The sequence below is a fragment of the Eumetopias jubatus genome, unplaced genomic scaffold (assembly GCF_037043125.1).
Source record: "Eumetopias jubatus isolate StellerSeaLion01/CBP00866 unplaced genomic scaffold, mEumJub1_p1.0 scaffold_5, whole genome shotgun sequence".
In the NCBI taxonomy this organism is placed as follows: domain Eukaryota; kingdom Metazoa; phylum Chordata; class Mammalia; order Carnivora; family Otariidae; genus Eumetopias; species Eumetopias jubatus.
In genome coordinates, this window is record NW_028274811.1 from 112,497,490 (window position 1) to 112,511,220 (window position 13,731).

Sequence of the window (13,731 nt, forward strand, 5' to 3'; positions counted from 1 at the left end):
CCCATAGGAACTGCTTAAACGCTTAGAGGGGGCTGATAAGGCGGACGGACTGTTTCCGGCTAGAGGTTCCGGGAGGAGGAGGAAGCTGCGGCCGCCCGCGGTGGGACGCCCGGGCCGCTTAGCCCCGGGGCATTGCCGTAGGGCGCTCAGGTAACTGGGGCGGGGCTGTGCCAAGCGTGAGAGGTCGAGGCCCCGCCTGAACTCTCAAAGCCACGTCGGGCCCTGGGGAGCCCCAGGACCACCCTCTCAGCACAGTGTTCAAGGCCTGACCCCAGCCCTGCCCAGTCTGTCCCCGCTTGTTCAGGATAGGGTTCTTACTTCTTAGTGCCACATCAAGCCATTCTCCTCACCCAATCCGTTCTTCCCACCGTCCCCCACACAGTTAATGGTAGTGAGTTCCTGGAGTGATTCAAACTGAGCTGAATGACCAAGTGGAGAGGCTCTGGAATCGGACGAGGATAGTATACTTTTTCCCGCCAGTGTCACAGATTGTTCCACATTTGTACAAGTCCTTGCACGACCCTCACTGTCTTGCAGATGTATTTCCAGTCTGCATACTTTTCTCCATGTACCACTGACACCAACCTCCTAGTCACCATTATCTCCTCCTGGACTGATGCAGTTTTTCCCACCTCCCCTCTTGTCGCTCTGCAATCTATTCACACAACAGGCAGATTGATCTTTTTGCACTGTAACTGATTCAGTCACTCCCTGCTTAAAACCTTCTAGTCTCCTTTCATTCACTTAGAATAAAATTCAAACTTAGCTTGACCTACAAGACTTTGGCTTGGTTCTTTTTCTTAAACTTTTTAAAAAATTTTTTAATTATCATATAATGTATTATCTGATTCAGGAGAACAGGTCTGTGATTCATCAGTCTTACACAATTCACAGCGCTCACCATAGCACATACCCTCCCCAATGCGCATCACCCAGCCACTCTATCCCTCCCACGCCCCACCACTCCAGCAACCCTCAGTTTGTTTCCTGAGATTAAGAGTCTCTCAAGGTTTGTCTCCCTCTCTGGTTTTGTCTTGTTTCATTTTTCTCTCCCTTCCCCTATGATCCTCTGTCTTGTTTCTCAAATTCCTCATAGTAGTGAGATCATATGATACTTGTCTTTCTCTGATTGACTTATTTCGCTTAGCATAATACCCTCTAGATCCATCCACGTCTTTGCAAATGTCAAGATTAAGGGGGTATAGCTCAGCGGTAGAGCATTTGACTGCAAACGGCAAGATTTTTTTTTTTTTTTTTTTTTTTTTTTGATGGCTTGGCTCTTACTTCATTCTCTTTCCATGTCGCCTCTCAATACTGGTAGTTCCCAGAACAAGGTATATAGTACTCTATAGTGTTCAGAACACTGGCTTTGTACTGAGTCTCCCTGGATTTGATTCCAAGTCCTGCCATGTTTAAGCTGTATTAAGCATGTAAAGTAACAAATTAAGTTTATGGAGATCTTCAGTAATTGGTTTCCATCTCCTCAATTGGTTCCCATCTCACTGCATGGCACAAGCATCCATTGGATTGGTCAGTGCTCCCACCAGAAATCTGGGAGTTATTCTTAACTCCTCTTGCACCTGATATCCATTCCATCAGCAAGGTCTGCAGAAACATAGCCCCAAACTGACTACTTCTTACCATAGCCACTATAACTCTAATCCAAGCCACCATTATCTCACATCTGGACTCCTGCAGCAGCCTCCTAACTAGTCTCCTGCTATTTCTCTGACACCCTTCAATTCCTTTCTTTACATAGTAGTCATCTTTCTCCTCGATTAAAATCCTTCAGTAGCTTCCCTTTGCTTTCAAATTAACATATCTCAACTGGCTATGGCCTTTTTTATCTACAGATTTAGGGCCACCTCTTAGGAAGATGGATTTTACCCCTTAGGTTCTCCACTTTGCAACCAAAGGACTCTTTCTGAAGTGCAAATCTGATCACATCATTCAAATAAACAGACCTCTATGACCTCTTTTTGTCTCAAGATCAAGCTAAAATCTCCACAATTTGGCTCTTGTTTTCTTCTCCAAAGATTTTTTTTCCTGACCATGCCATCATGTTTTCTATAGTATTTTATTGCCTTTACACATATTTCCTTCTGTCTCATGAACTTCTAGTTGTTTATACTTTAAGGCCCAACATCAATACTGTTTCCTCTTTGAAGTGCACTGCCCATCCATGTCCCACCCGGTTGATCATCCCCACTTCCATATTCTAGTTCATAGTGCTCTGTAACCTCTTTTATAGTTTTCATGCACTCTAGTGTTTGTCTTCCCTGCTTCCCTGATAGGCTTCTCCCCCCACCCCCGATAGGTTTCTGAGTGGTGGGCACTATGTTCCATCCATCTCTGGATGGCTGGCATCGAGCACAGTGCTTAGCACATAGAGGATGGCAAGAATGGATAGATAAATGTGTGGATGTGGTGGTAGGAGGCAGCCCTTGCAAAGGGGCAGTCACAGCATAAGTTCACAGCAGCTTCTCCTCTCCTGTGAGAACTCTCATGGTAAAATGTCTTCTCAGGCAGTTACCAAAACTGCTACTGCCTGATCATGTTTATTTCCTTCATAGCCATATCACACTCTATAATTATCTTATTTGTTCTCTTTTTGTTTATCTTCCTCCACCATATTGTATATTTCATAAGGGCAGGGACCTTGACAGCCTTGTTCATCACTGTATCCTTACCACTTGACACTTATAAACACTAAATGAATGTGTGGCTATCAGAAACGTATTCCCACAGTGAAAAATCCTTCCAAGCCACATAGTGATAGAGTTTTGAGATCTCACTTTGGTGGAATATCCAGCAGGAGTATGGAGTTGCAGAAAGGGCACTAATTCTGTCTGAGCTGTATGAACTTGGGTAGGCCCCTTCTCTGAGCCTCAGTTTCTGTTATAAAAAGAGCCGGATAATAGTCCCTTGAATTTATACAGTGCACTGCTATTTGCAAACCTCTTTTACCATTTATTTTTTCAATCTATTCCCACGGTGGACAGAACAGACATTATTTTTACAGAAGCTCGGAAAGTTTAAGTGAACTAGATTCTCTGTAAGATCTCTTCTTTTTCAAACACTCTCTGAGTCTGTCTAAGTAATCCCTACAAAAAGTCAGTAGTATGAATCCTATTTTCTCTTGACTTTGGCCTGATATTATCATTTCCTAGTAGGATTTTGAAAAATCTGACCCATCTTTTAGGCAGAATCCATTGTCTGTGGTTCCTGACAGGTACTCCACATTTTGTCTCCTCAGTTTTCTACAACTGTGGCAAAACAAGCTGAGAGGAGGAACACACTCAGCCCTGGTAATTGTGGCCCAGCACTCATTCTGTGAATATGGCAAACAAGGGGAACAAGAAGCGCCGACAGTTCTCCCTGGAGGAGAAAATGAAGGTGGTGGAAGCTGTAGACTCAGGAAAAAGGAAAGGTGATGTGGCAAAAGAATTCGGTATCACTCCTTCTACCTTGTCTACATTCTTAAAGGATCGTGCCAAATTTGAAGAGAAGGTACGGGAGGCATCTGTAGGACCCCAGCGGAAAAGGATGAGGAACGCTCTCTATGACGACATTGATAAGGCTGTTTTTGCTTGGTTTCAAGAAATCCATGCCAAAAACATTCTTGTGACTGGTTCTGTCATTCGGAAAAAAGCACTAAACTTGGCCAACATGCTTGGCTATGACAATTTTCAAGCAAGCGTGGGCTGGCTGAACAGATTTAGGGATCGCCACGGAATTGCTTTGAAAGCAGTCTGTAGAGAGGATAGTGACAGATTAATGAATGGTCTAGGAATAGATAAGGTTAACGAGTGGCATGCAGGGGAAATTATAAAACTGATTGCTGACTACAGCCCAGATGATATCTTTAATGCTGATGAGACAGGAGTGTTTTTCCAGTTGCTTCCCCAGCACACGCTTGCTGCTAAAGGGGACCATTGTAGAGGGGGCAAGAAAGCAAAGCAGCGGTTGACAGCACTCTTTTGTTGCAACGCTTCAGGGACTGAAAAAATGAGACCATTGATTGTCGGTAGGTCAGCCAACCCACACTGTCTCAAGAACGTCCATTCCCTCCCTTGTGATTACCGAGCCAACCAGGGGGCATGGATGACACAGGAGCTGTTTAATGAGTGGCTGATGCAAGTGGATGCCAGGATGAAGCGGGCAGAACGCCGCATCCTCCTGCTGATCGACAACTGCTCCGCTCACAACATGCTGCCACGCTTGGAAAGGATCCAGGTGGGGTACCTGCCCTCTAACTGTACTGCCGTCCTGCAGCCCCTGAATCTTGGCATAATTCGCACCATGAAAGTGCTGTACCGAAGTCACCTCCTGAAACAGATCCTCCTTAAGCTCCACAGCAGTGAGGACCAAGAAAAAGTGGACATCAGGCAGGCCATCGACATGATTGCTGCAGCATGGTGGTCAGTCAAGCAGTCCACAGTGGTGAGATGCTGGCAGAAGGCAGGCATCATCCCCCTGGAACTGACAGATTCTGACACAGAAGTGGCAGCCAGCGAGCCAGAGGCAGCCAGTGAAAAGTTGTGGCACTCCGTGGCTCTTGCCACCCGTGTCCCCAATGAAATAAATTTCCAGGACTTTGTCACCGCAGATGATGATCTCATCATTTCTCAGGAGCGGATAGACACAGAGGTCCTCCAGGGCATGGAGGCTGGTGAAAATACAGATGAAGCTGGAAGCGAAGAGGAGGGGGAGGCATCTTTACCACAGCAGCCAAAAATCACCATCACAGAGGCCATCTCAAGTGTGCAGAAACTTAGACAGTTCCTTTCCACTTGTGTAGGTGTTCCTGACGCCGTTTTTGGACAGCTAAATGGCATAGATGAATATTTAATGAGAAAAGTGACACAAACTCTTGTTGACTCCAAAATTACAGATTTCCTCCAAACAAAATAATGTAGGCATTAACTGCCTCTTTTAATTTAGAAAGTGTAGTTTACAAGAACAAAGGTTTGTTTTTTTTTAGATAGGATATTGAACTTAAGTTTTAAGCAATATTATAATGACAACATTCCAGTCCTCTGAAATAATCAGGAAACTTCCTTGAATGGGCTTTGGAAATGAAATTTGACCAATATGTGTGTTATCTTTTGATTAATCAAATGGTTTCCAAAGTTGTCTGCACCTTAGGATCTCTTGAGGACCTTTAAATAAATTTCTGAAGCCCACGCCTTATCCCAGGCCAATTAAATCACAATCTATGGTGATGGGGCACAGGCATTAGCAGTTTGTGAAACTGCCCAGGTGATTCCAATGTTCAGGGAAGTTTGGGAATTACTGGATTGACCACAGGAAAATCAAGCACACTGTGGGTCTGGAGCCAACTTCTTCCCAGTAAGTCTAGCTCCGTGGTTTCCAAATGTTAGCTCACTTCAGAATCACTTGGAAGGCTTGCTAAAACCCGGATAGCTGGGCTCCACCTCCAGTTTTCTGATTCCGTGAATCTTAGGTGGGGGCCCCACAATTTGCATTTCTTAACAAGTTCCCAGGTCATGCTCATGCTAATGTGGTCCAGGATCCTTACTTTGAGAACCACTGGTCTAGCTGGAGTCTAGTACTTCTCTCTTCAGCCAGCCATCCGAATACTCCGCCTCACAAGCAAAACGGAAAAGAAAAGGAGAAAAACAAACAAAAAACCCCAAAACATTAGCAGTTCTTATGCCAGATCTGTTAACTCCTTTCTGCTGATTTGGTAACTCTAGAATCTTAGCTTTTCTCTTGAACGCTGCGCCCGCCAGCCAAGTAGTGAGTAGAGGTACATCTGTCTGTGCCCAAAGAATCAACAGGAACCGCCTAGGATATGAACACAGCTTGTAGTGCTTATTAGTCGGAGGGAGCTGGGGCCCAGGGGAGCACGAGGAGCATAAAGACGAGATAGAATGCAATGTGGGAGGCCTTGTATGTCAGAGAATCCCGGGAGAGAGCACACAGCCCAGTGTACCCCTCGCCTTCCAGACGAGGTGAGAGGGAAGTTTGTGGGAGAGAGGACACGTGTGACAGGATTTGGATCGTTCCCTCTTTGGATTTTTCCACCTGTGGATCATCCAGCCTGGACTTTGTGATTAAGATGAAGGCACACTGTTTGCCTTTGCTAAAATTACTTCACCTTTATTCCTTCATGTTTGGCAGAGACATCCGCTAGAGCAGAGTTGATTTTAAGTTATCTAGAACTAAATAAATTTATAATCAGAATTATACTAAAGTTTTTCTCCTATAAAGAAGACATTTTTAATATCCTTCATAACCCTAGTGTCTGTTCCTAATATGTGAGATACGTGTCCGTTTCATTTTTAGAAGGTACATACAATACCTGTCAGTGTTGTAGTGTAGTTTTCCGCCCCCATACAGGTTAATTTTTTGGTTATTTCAGAAACGCATAGCAATTCAGTTATTTTTCTTTCCGTAATCATTTAACTGAGACACCTGTAAAACAGATTAATCACAGACCGCTTCCATGTTGAACAAAACGACAGTCACAAAAAACAGCAGATATTTAAACGGATTTTTTAAATCTCATTTTGTATATTTTTCTTTTTAACAAACTAAAGTATATTTTGAATTAAAAGTACTGTACATATTTTAAATCCTTAACACATAGGAGAGGAAAACTTTCTTCTGGCTAAGTCCTGTGGTTCTGCTCATTGTCAGCACCTATACTGCTGTCATTTTGTGTCAGGATTACTGACACAATTTTGAATTCCTTTGCTCACTTTTCTTCCCCTGAAGTCCATTTGGCACATAATGTTAGATCTATTGACATCGTGCCATTTCCCCTGCCCAAGTGTCTGTGGTGGCTCCCAAATGCCTAAAAATATGAAAGACTGGATTATTCGGTTGAGTTTTAGCACCCTCTAGAGTTGGTTACAACCTCCATTTCCAGCTTGCTTGCTCAGTACAATTCAGTGTGTGTGCTGCCCCTGGATAGGCCGTTCTTTCACTCTGTACCCGTGTGTGCTAGCGCGCCTTTACTTGAATGCCTCACCCTGCTCTCTACCAAGGTGGGCCCTGGACATAAGGCCCTTCAGAAACTAACTGGAGCCCTCTTTTGCCAGCCTTTTTTTTTTTTAAAAGACTTCAGCACCTGCTCCACCCTTCTCTCAACTCCTTGGCACTTTTTGTCTCTACCACTCACTTAAGCACCCACATTTTTGTCAATGTTCTGTGGCTCTTTGACTAGACTTGTAAACTCCATGGGAGCAGGGAACTTTGTAACCTTAATGATGCCTAGCACTGTGCTGGGCACATCATAGGCACTTCAATAAACATTTGTGTATAAATTGCTATATACATGGAATGTGTCAACGCCACGTTTTTTTTAAAAGCTGTATGAAGCACTGATTCTACTAGAATATGACTTGAGGATAGGATAGGGCTGTCCTCTATTTAAAAGAATTAGCAATTTTTTCTATGAATATCATTGTCTCAAATAGTATTCCAGTCCAGGTTATCATCTGTTCTTTGATAATGAGGAATTGCAATATATAAAGTTAAGCCATTTCCTTCCATATAAAGTCATTGTAGGATTTACACCCACAAGATTTTGGTATGAAAGGCTTTAAGTGCCTTGCACATAGTAGTATTCAGTAAATATGTGCTTAAACTTGCTTTAAAAAAAAAAAGAAATTTCACACTCTTGACTCATTTAATGTATCATAATGAATTAGATCCTTATAGATGGAAATCATATCCAAAAGAGAGAGCTTTTGCAGCCTGGTTTACATTGGTTAAACCTTCAAGTCTGTTGGGACATAAGGGTGTTGTTTGTTTGTTTGATACTTTTGTTTTTTTAAACTAGAAGATATCATCCCTTCTGAGTTGGCTGTCTTCATCAGGCCCTCCATGGCTTCTCCCTGACTCTCTGGTCCCTCCTGCCCCAGTTGAGGATTAGTTTGCCCCAGTTCACCAATCCATTCTGTAGGCCAACATTCTGAAACTAGGTACTTAACTCAATTGAGCTGTTATGAGGATAAAAATGTATATCTGACGCAGACTAAGTTCTATAAATGCTATGTCATTAATAGCCATCCTTATTTGGAACTTTACAGGTACTATCTAGAGGCAGGGACCTCCCTTACCAGACCTTCCTTTCACTAACAGATCTTGGAGTTTAGTGTTCCAGAACCACCAAGACTGATCATTAGGTAAAACTCGTTTTCTTGGGCGCCTGGGTGGCTCGGTCAGTTGAGCGTCTGCCTCAGGTCATGATCCCAGGGTCCTGGGATCGAACCCCGCATTGGGCTCCCTGCTCTGCCGGAAGCCTGCTTCTCCCTCTCCCACTCCCCTTGCTTGTGTTCCCTCTCTTGCTGTCTCTCTCTCTCTGTCAAATAAATAAATAAATAAAATCTTAAAAAAAAAAATGTTCATGCTACCAGAAGCCATAGTTCTTCGAAGTGAAACGTGGTAGCATATTCTGGCCACCAGAGGGCAGAGGGAGACTACACAATAGAGATAATTTGGCCAACTCAAGAACCCTTAGAAGCAGCCATGTTTTTTAATTCCTCTGACTGAAAAGGGAGACAAGGAAAGATAGAAAAGACCTCACTGATATGAGGAATTCTTAATCTCAGGAAACAAACTGAGGGTTGCTGGAGTGATGGGGGGGTGGGAGGGATGGGGTGGCTGGGTGATAGACATTGGGGAGGGTATGTGCTATGGTGAGCGCTGTGAATTGTGCAAGACTGATGAATCACAGATCTGTACTTCTGAAACAAATAATGCAATATATGTTAAGAAAAAAAAAAGAAGAAGAAGATAGCAGGAGGGGAAGAATGAAGGGGAGTAAGTCGGAGGGGGAGACGAACCATGAGAGACAATGGACTCTGAAAAACAAACTGAGGGTTCTAGAGGGGAGGGGGGTGGGGGGATGGGTTAGCCTGGTGGTGGGTATTAAAGAGGGCACGTTCTGCATGGAGCACTGGGTGTTATACGCAAACAATGAATCATGGAACACTACATCAAAAACTAATGATGTAATGTATGGTGATTAACATAACAATAAAAAAATTAAAGAAAAGACATAGGATGTAATACTTGCTCAGGCAACTAACTTAGAAATAATTGTGCCTCGGGCCACCTAAACCAACCCCATTACACACCTATCCCTTCAGCAGGGACTTTTTCCAACCTATTGGAAAGGCCATGTAATTGACCCGAGACAGATAGACATGCTCTGCAAATGAACCAATGTTAGAGAAGTAACTATCCACCAAATATAAACATGCTTGGACATTATATCCACTGCTGGCCATAGAGGCTCTAAGGATGAAATACACGGCCCTATCCTCAGGGAGTCCAGTTAGCAGATAGGGAAGAAAAAATAATAGAATGGTAAATGCCATTTCAGAGGCAGAGATGAGGTCCAAAGGAGACCGCATGACAGAAGAGGAATTCAATAGGAAATATTGCCAAAAGCAAGGGATTTTTAGTAAGAAGTATTTGGAAAGAGTAGTAAAAGGTTATGCATATGGGGCTGGGAGGCTACTCCTGGCAGAAGGAACAGCATATATAAAGGCCTGGGGTATTTTAAAATGGTCCTTTTGGGATCACTTCAGGTCAGAGGTTTATTGGTCAAGCAAAGGGATGTGTGACAGGACAAGAGGTTGAAGATGTAAGCAAGGGCAAAGTTTTTAAGGTCTTGTTGGCTATAGCATTGATTCTGAACTTATTCTGAAAACACTAGAGAACCACTTAGAAGTAACAAAGGTCTTTTTTTTTTTTAAGAAAATAATTGATAACTAGTGTGGAGGCTAAGTTGTAGAGAAACAGATTAACTAGGTAGGTTGTGGCATAGTCCTGAAGATAAATGAACATTGAGGGCAAGAAAGAGATGTTGGATTTGAGACTCTTACCAGGTAGATGGATTTGAAGAGGAATATTCTAAAATTTTTCAGGTTTCTGGCTTGAGTTGCTGGGTCATGCCATGATCAAGACAGGTTAACAGGGGAAGAGTTTGTGAGGATGTGTTCTATATGAGGTGCCTCTGGGCATCCAGCGGTTATTGGACAGCTCTGGAGATTTATATATAGACAGATATGCTGGCTGGTGTTCTGGAAAGGCTAGAAATCATGTTTGGCTGCCATCAGCACACAGATAATAAAGCAATTGAAGCCAGGGATGTGGATGTAGTCATCTGAAGAGAGCTTATAATGCAAAGTATTCATGACATGTGGGTCCACGAACCAGCCTTTTTATAAATCGTGTGTATGTACATGTGCGCATGTGGTATTTCTCCAAGAAGAGCCATACTTCCATCAGTCTCAATCAGATCTGAAAAGTCAAACCTTAAGCAATGGTGCTAAATGAGGAGAGAAGAGGCCAAGGACACAAGCACTGACAGGACAGATGGGAAGCAGAGCCCTCCAAGGTAGCTGGAGAGATGCCAGAGAATGAGTGTGTGAGGCACTTCACAAGGTTCTGGATCCCACATGCTGCGTGCACATGAGTGAGTATACGGGATGGTAAAATTGGAAGGGCCCTTCGAAGACCATTCAGTCTAACTCCTTCATTCTGCATATAAGGTGTTAGCCTCAACTTACTGATTGGGAAAATGTGGCCCAAAATTCACTTACCAAAATTTAGGGTTAGGAGTAGTAAAACATGAGCCAGTTTGGGGTTTTCTGATTCCAGCATGGTACAGAATAGTAGTCATGCGACATGAGAACTGGAAAGGTCCTCAGCAATCTAGTGCTCCTCCCCTCTTCATCGATGCAAAAATTGAGTCCCCAGAGGGTTAATGTACACCCTCAGGACCACAAAGCAAAAAAGCAAAGAAATGGATTTCTTTATGCATTATGTCTTTCTATAAAAACAGATCTTCTTGCTGTAGTTGGGAAAAATTAATGACTGGGTCACTCTCCAAATGTAAAGAGATGGTATTCCAAAGCTCACTGGTGACCTAAATGTGTTTCTTAGTTGCACTTAAATAATTTAGACACAGAGTAAAATTTTATTAGCATAACAATTTATTAGTAGAAATGACACCTCTAGATCTCAACACATATAGTACTTACATAATAAACAACATGAACATATCTTTCCAAAAGAAAAAGATTTGCGATTAACCAACTCCCCCCCCCTCTCCTGCAACAGGCTGCAATCCATCAATTCATCCTCATGCCATAGAGGGTTAAGCCTGATATATATGGAATGGCATCAAAGCACTTGCTTTAATTAAAAAAGATATATGTGGTATAAAACATGTTCCTAAAAGTCACTAGCTGTGAATAATTGGGGGAAAAAAAGGGCAGTTTACTTTTTAGGGGATAGACAAAACTGAGAATTTATGTTCATTCACCTGTCACCCTGGTATTGTCTTGATTTGTATATAAAATTGCAAAGGAGACAAAAAAGGTAGCCTTTTATGTAGATTGGTTTGTTCCCACTAATTTTTGAAGAAATCACGGCAGCATCAGAACTCAAATAGTAATTTCCCAACTGACCTGAATGGAAAAGGCAAGAGCTTTTTGAATCCCAGTATCTTATTATTTTAGGGATGGGGGATGAGGAAGAGGGGGAGATAACTTCCCTAAAATATGTTTGTTAAAAATCCTTTCTGGCTAAGGCTGCTTGTCTATTTGCCAACTAAAAAGCCTTCAGTTAGAAATTTTGTCATTGGCATTTTGTAATAAGATTATAATTATCTGGCCTTTTTCAGAGCCATAATTCAGTCTAAGAAAGGTACAAGGTGCCAGTGTAGGCTTGCAAACATGCTATCTCAAATAAAGGCATTTAGTGTTCTAGTTTTCACAATTCAATTTCTCATTTTATATCACAAAGAAAAAATAGGATACACACCAAAAAAAACAAATCCACTATTTAGTATATTGCTTCTTTAACTTTCCCAACTGTATTTAACATGTTTACTTAAAAAATTCTAGGTGCAGGGACACCTGGGTGCCTCAGTTGGTTAAGCGACTGCCTTTGGCTCAGGTCATGATCCTGGAGTCCCAGGATTGAGTCCCGTATCAGGCTCCCTGCTCAGCAAGGAGTCTGCTTCTCCCTCTGGCCCTCCCCGCTCTCATGCTCTCTCTCTCTCATTCTCTGGCTCTCAAATAAATAAATAAAATCTTAAAAAAAATTCTAGGTGCAAAACACTTTTAAAAATAATAGTCCTTGTCAGGATAAAAATTACCTTATAAAAATAAATCTTCCCGTAATTCCAGATCTAAATTCTCCGTCACTAAAGTTACTAACATTAAAAAAAAAAAAACTAAAATGTACCTTTAACTTACAATATTTCAATAGTATTTTACTTTAATAATAATAGGCTATGATAACAAAGCAGTAGGTTCATTATTTTGGCCTGTTCCATTATACTTCTCACTCTTTTTTTTTTTTTTAAGATTTTATTTATTTTAGAGAGAGAGAGAGAATGAGCAGGAGGGAGAGGGAGAAGCAGGCTCCCCGCCGAGCAGGGAGCCCGATGCAGGACTCAATCCCAGGACCTTGTGATCAGGACCTGAGCCAAAGGCAGACACTTAACCAACTGAGCCACCCAGGCACCACCCCGCATTATACTTTTCATTCTTGTATTAACACTTGATGATTCTAATCTTGATTATCTAATAAAGTCTTAATACAAAAGAAAAGCCAAATTAGTTCAAAGCCTAAAAGCCTTCTAGATCTAATTTCCTCCTCCTTGCAGTTTTTAAAACCCAGTTTCAAACTAAGGCACCACTAGAACAGATAAAGAAAACAGGGGGAAAAGAGAGAAACCTCAAAGAACAGAAAAACTAAACAAAGCCTAAACCCTGTTGATTGGGTTTTTGCCATCTCACTGTGGAATCATTCCCTGAATAGACCGGGGCATCCATGCCTCCTTGTTTGACTCAGTTGCCTGTCTCCTGTTCAGACCTCGGTCCAGGCTCAGCTAAGCCCCTCCATAAAGCACCTCTAAGTGCCCCAGGTGTTACCTAGGAGAGTTACTGTATAGCCCACCTACTAGATCTAGTACCATAGTCCCAGCACCTGGCCCAGGGCCCTAGACACCTGCATGGGTCCTCAGTAAGTATTGAGGGTTTTGCTTTTTTTTTTTCTTAAAGATTTTATTTATTTATTTGACAGAGAGAGACACAGCGAGAGAGGGAACACAAGCAGAGGGAGAGGGAGAAGCAGGCTTCCCGCTGAGCAGAGAGCCTGATGTAGGGCTCGATCCCAGGACCCTGGGATCATGACCTGAGCTGAAGGCAGATGCTCAATGACTGAGCCAGCCAGGCGCCCCAAGTATTGAGGTTTTATTTACATTGGTGCAAAAAGAACCTATAGCTCATCTATAGCAATGGAGAGAGGAAAACAATTCATTAAGAACATCAACAAAGATCACCAGAGCTCAAATTTATCATTGTAACTTCTAGACTCCATTTAAGTTCCCAAGAAATTCACTGCCTTTTTCTCACTTATATATTAAGAGTAGGGCTAACACCCAGACAATGTGTTCTTCAGTGACAAACTATTAAGAAAATACACCTGCAGAGAATAACTGTTCTTGTTAAAACATATTCATTTGCATTAGAATAGTCTAATGAACTCTCTAACATCTTGATACATGTTTAAAGATCACCATTTATCATACTGTAACCCAGATTTTGGTTTCAATGACTACTATTGTTTAAAAGCTAAGGTGGACTATCCAAATTTGTTTTCCTTTGGCCCATTAAAAAAAAAATTGTCAACTAGACATTTGTCATTTTTACCACCATCAGAGGCTACAGTCCC

General features: G+C 42.3%; 1 protein-coding gene across 1 annotated transcript; it reads left to right on the forward strand.

Moving 5' to 3' along the window:
• Window positions 1-61: 61 nt before the first annotated feature.
• On the forward strand, window positions 62-7,290 carry TIGD6 (tigger transposable element derived 6). Its single transcript, XM_028106601.2, has 2 exons — window positions 62-150; window positions 3,257-7,290. Exon 2 carries the CDS (start codon window positions 3,340-3,342, stop codon window positions 4,912-4,914), a length of 1,575 nt encoding a protein of 524 aa, XP_027962402.1. The 5' UTR covers window positions 62-150; window positions 3,257-3,339; the 3' UTR covers window positions 4,915-7,290.
• Window positions 7,291-13,731: the final 6,441 nt, after the last annotated feature.

Bases quoted from the DNA above. Each gene is read 5' to 3' on its own strand.
- TIGD6 (XM_028106601.2), top strand. From the start codon at position 3,340: ATGGCAAACAAGGGGAACAAGAAGCGCCGACAGTTCTCCCTGGAGGAG.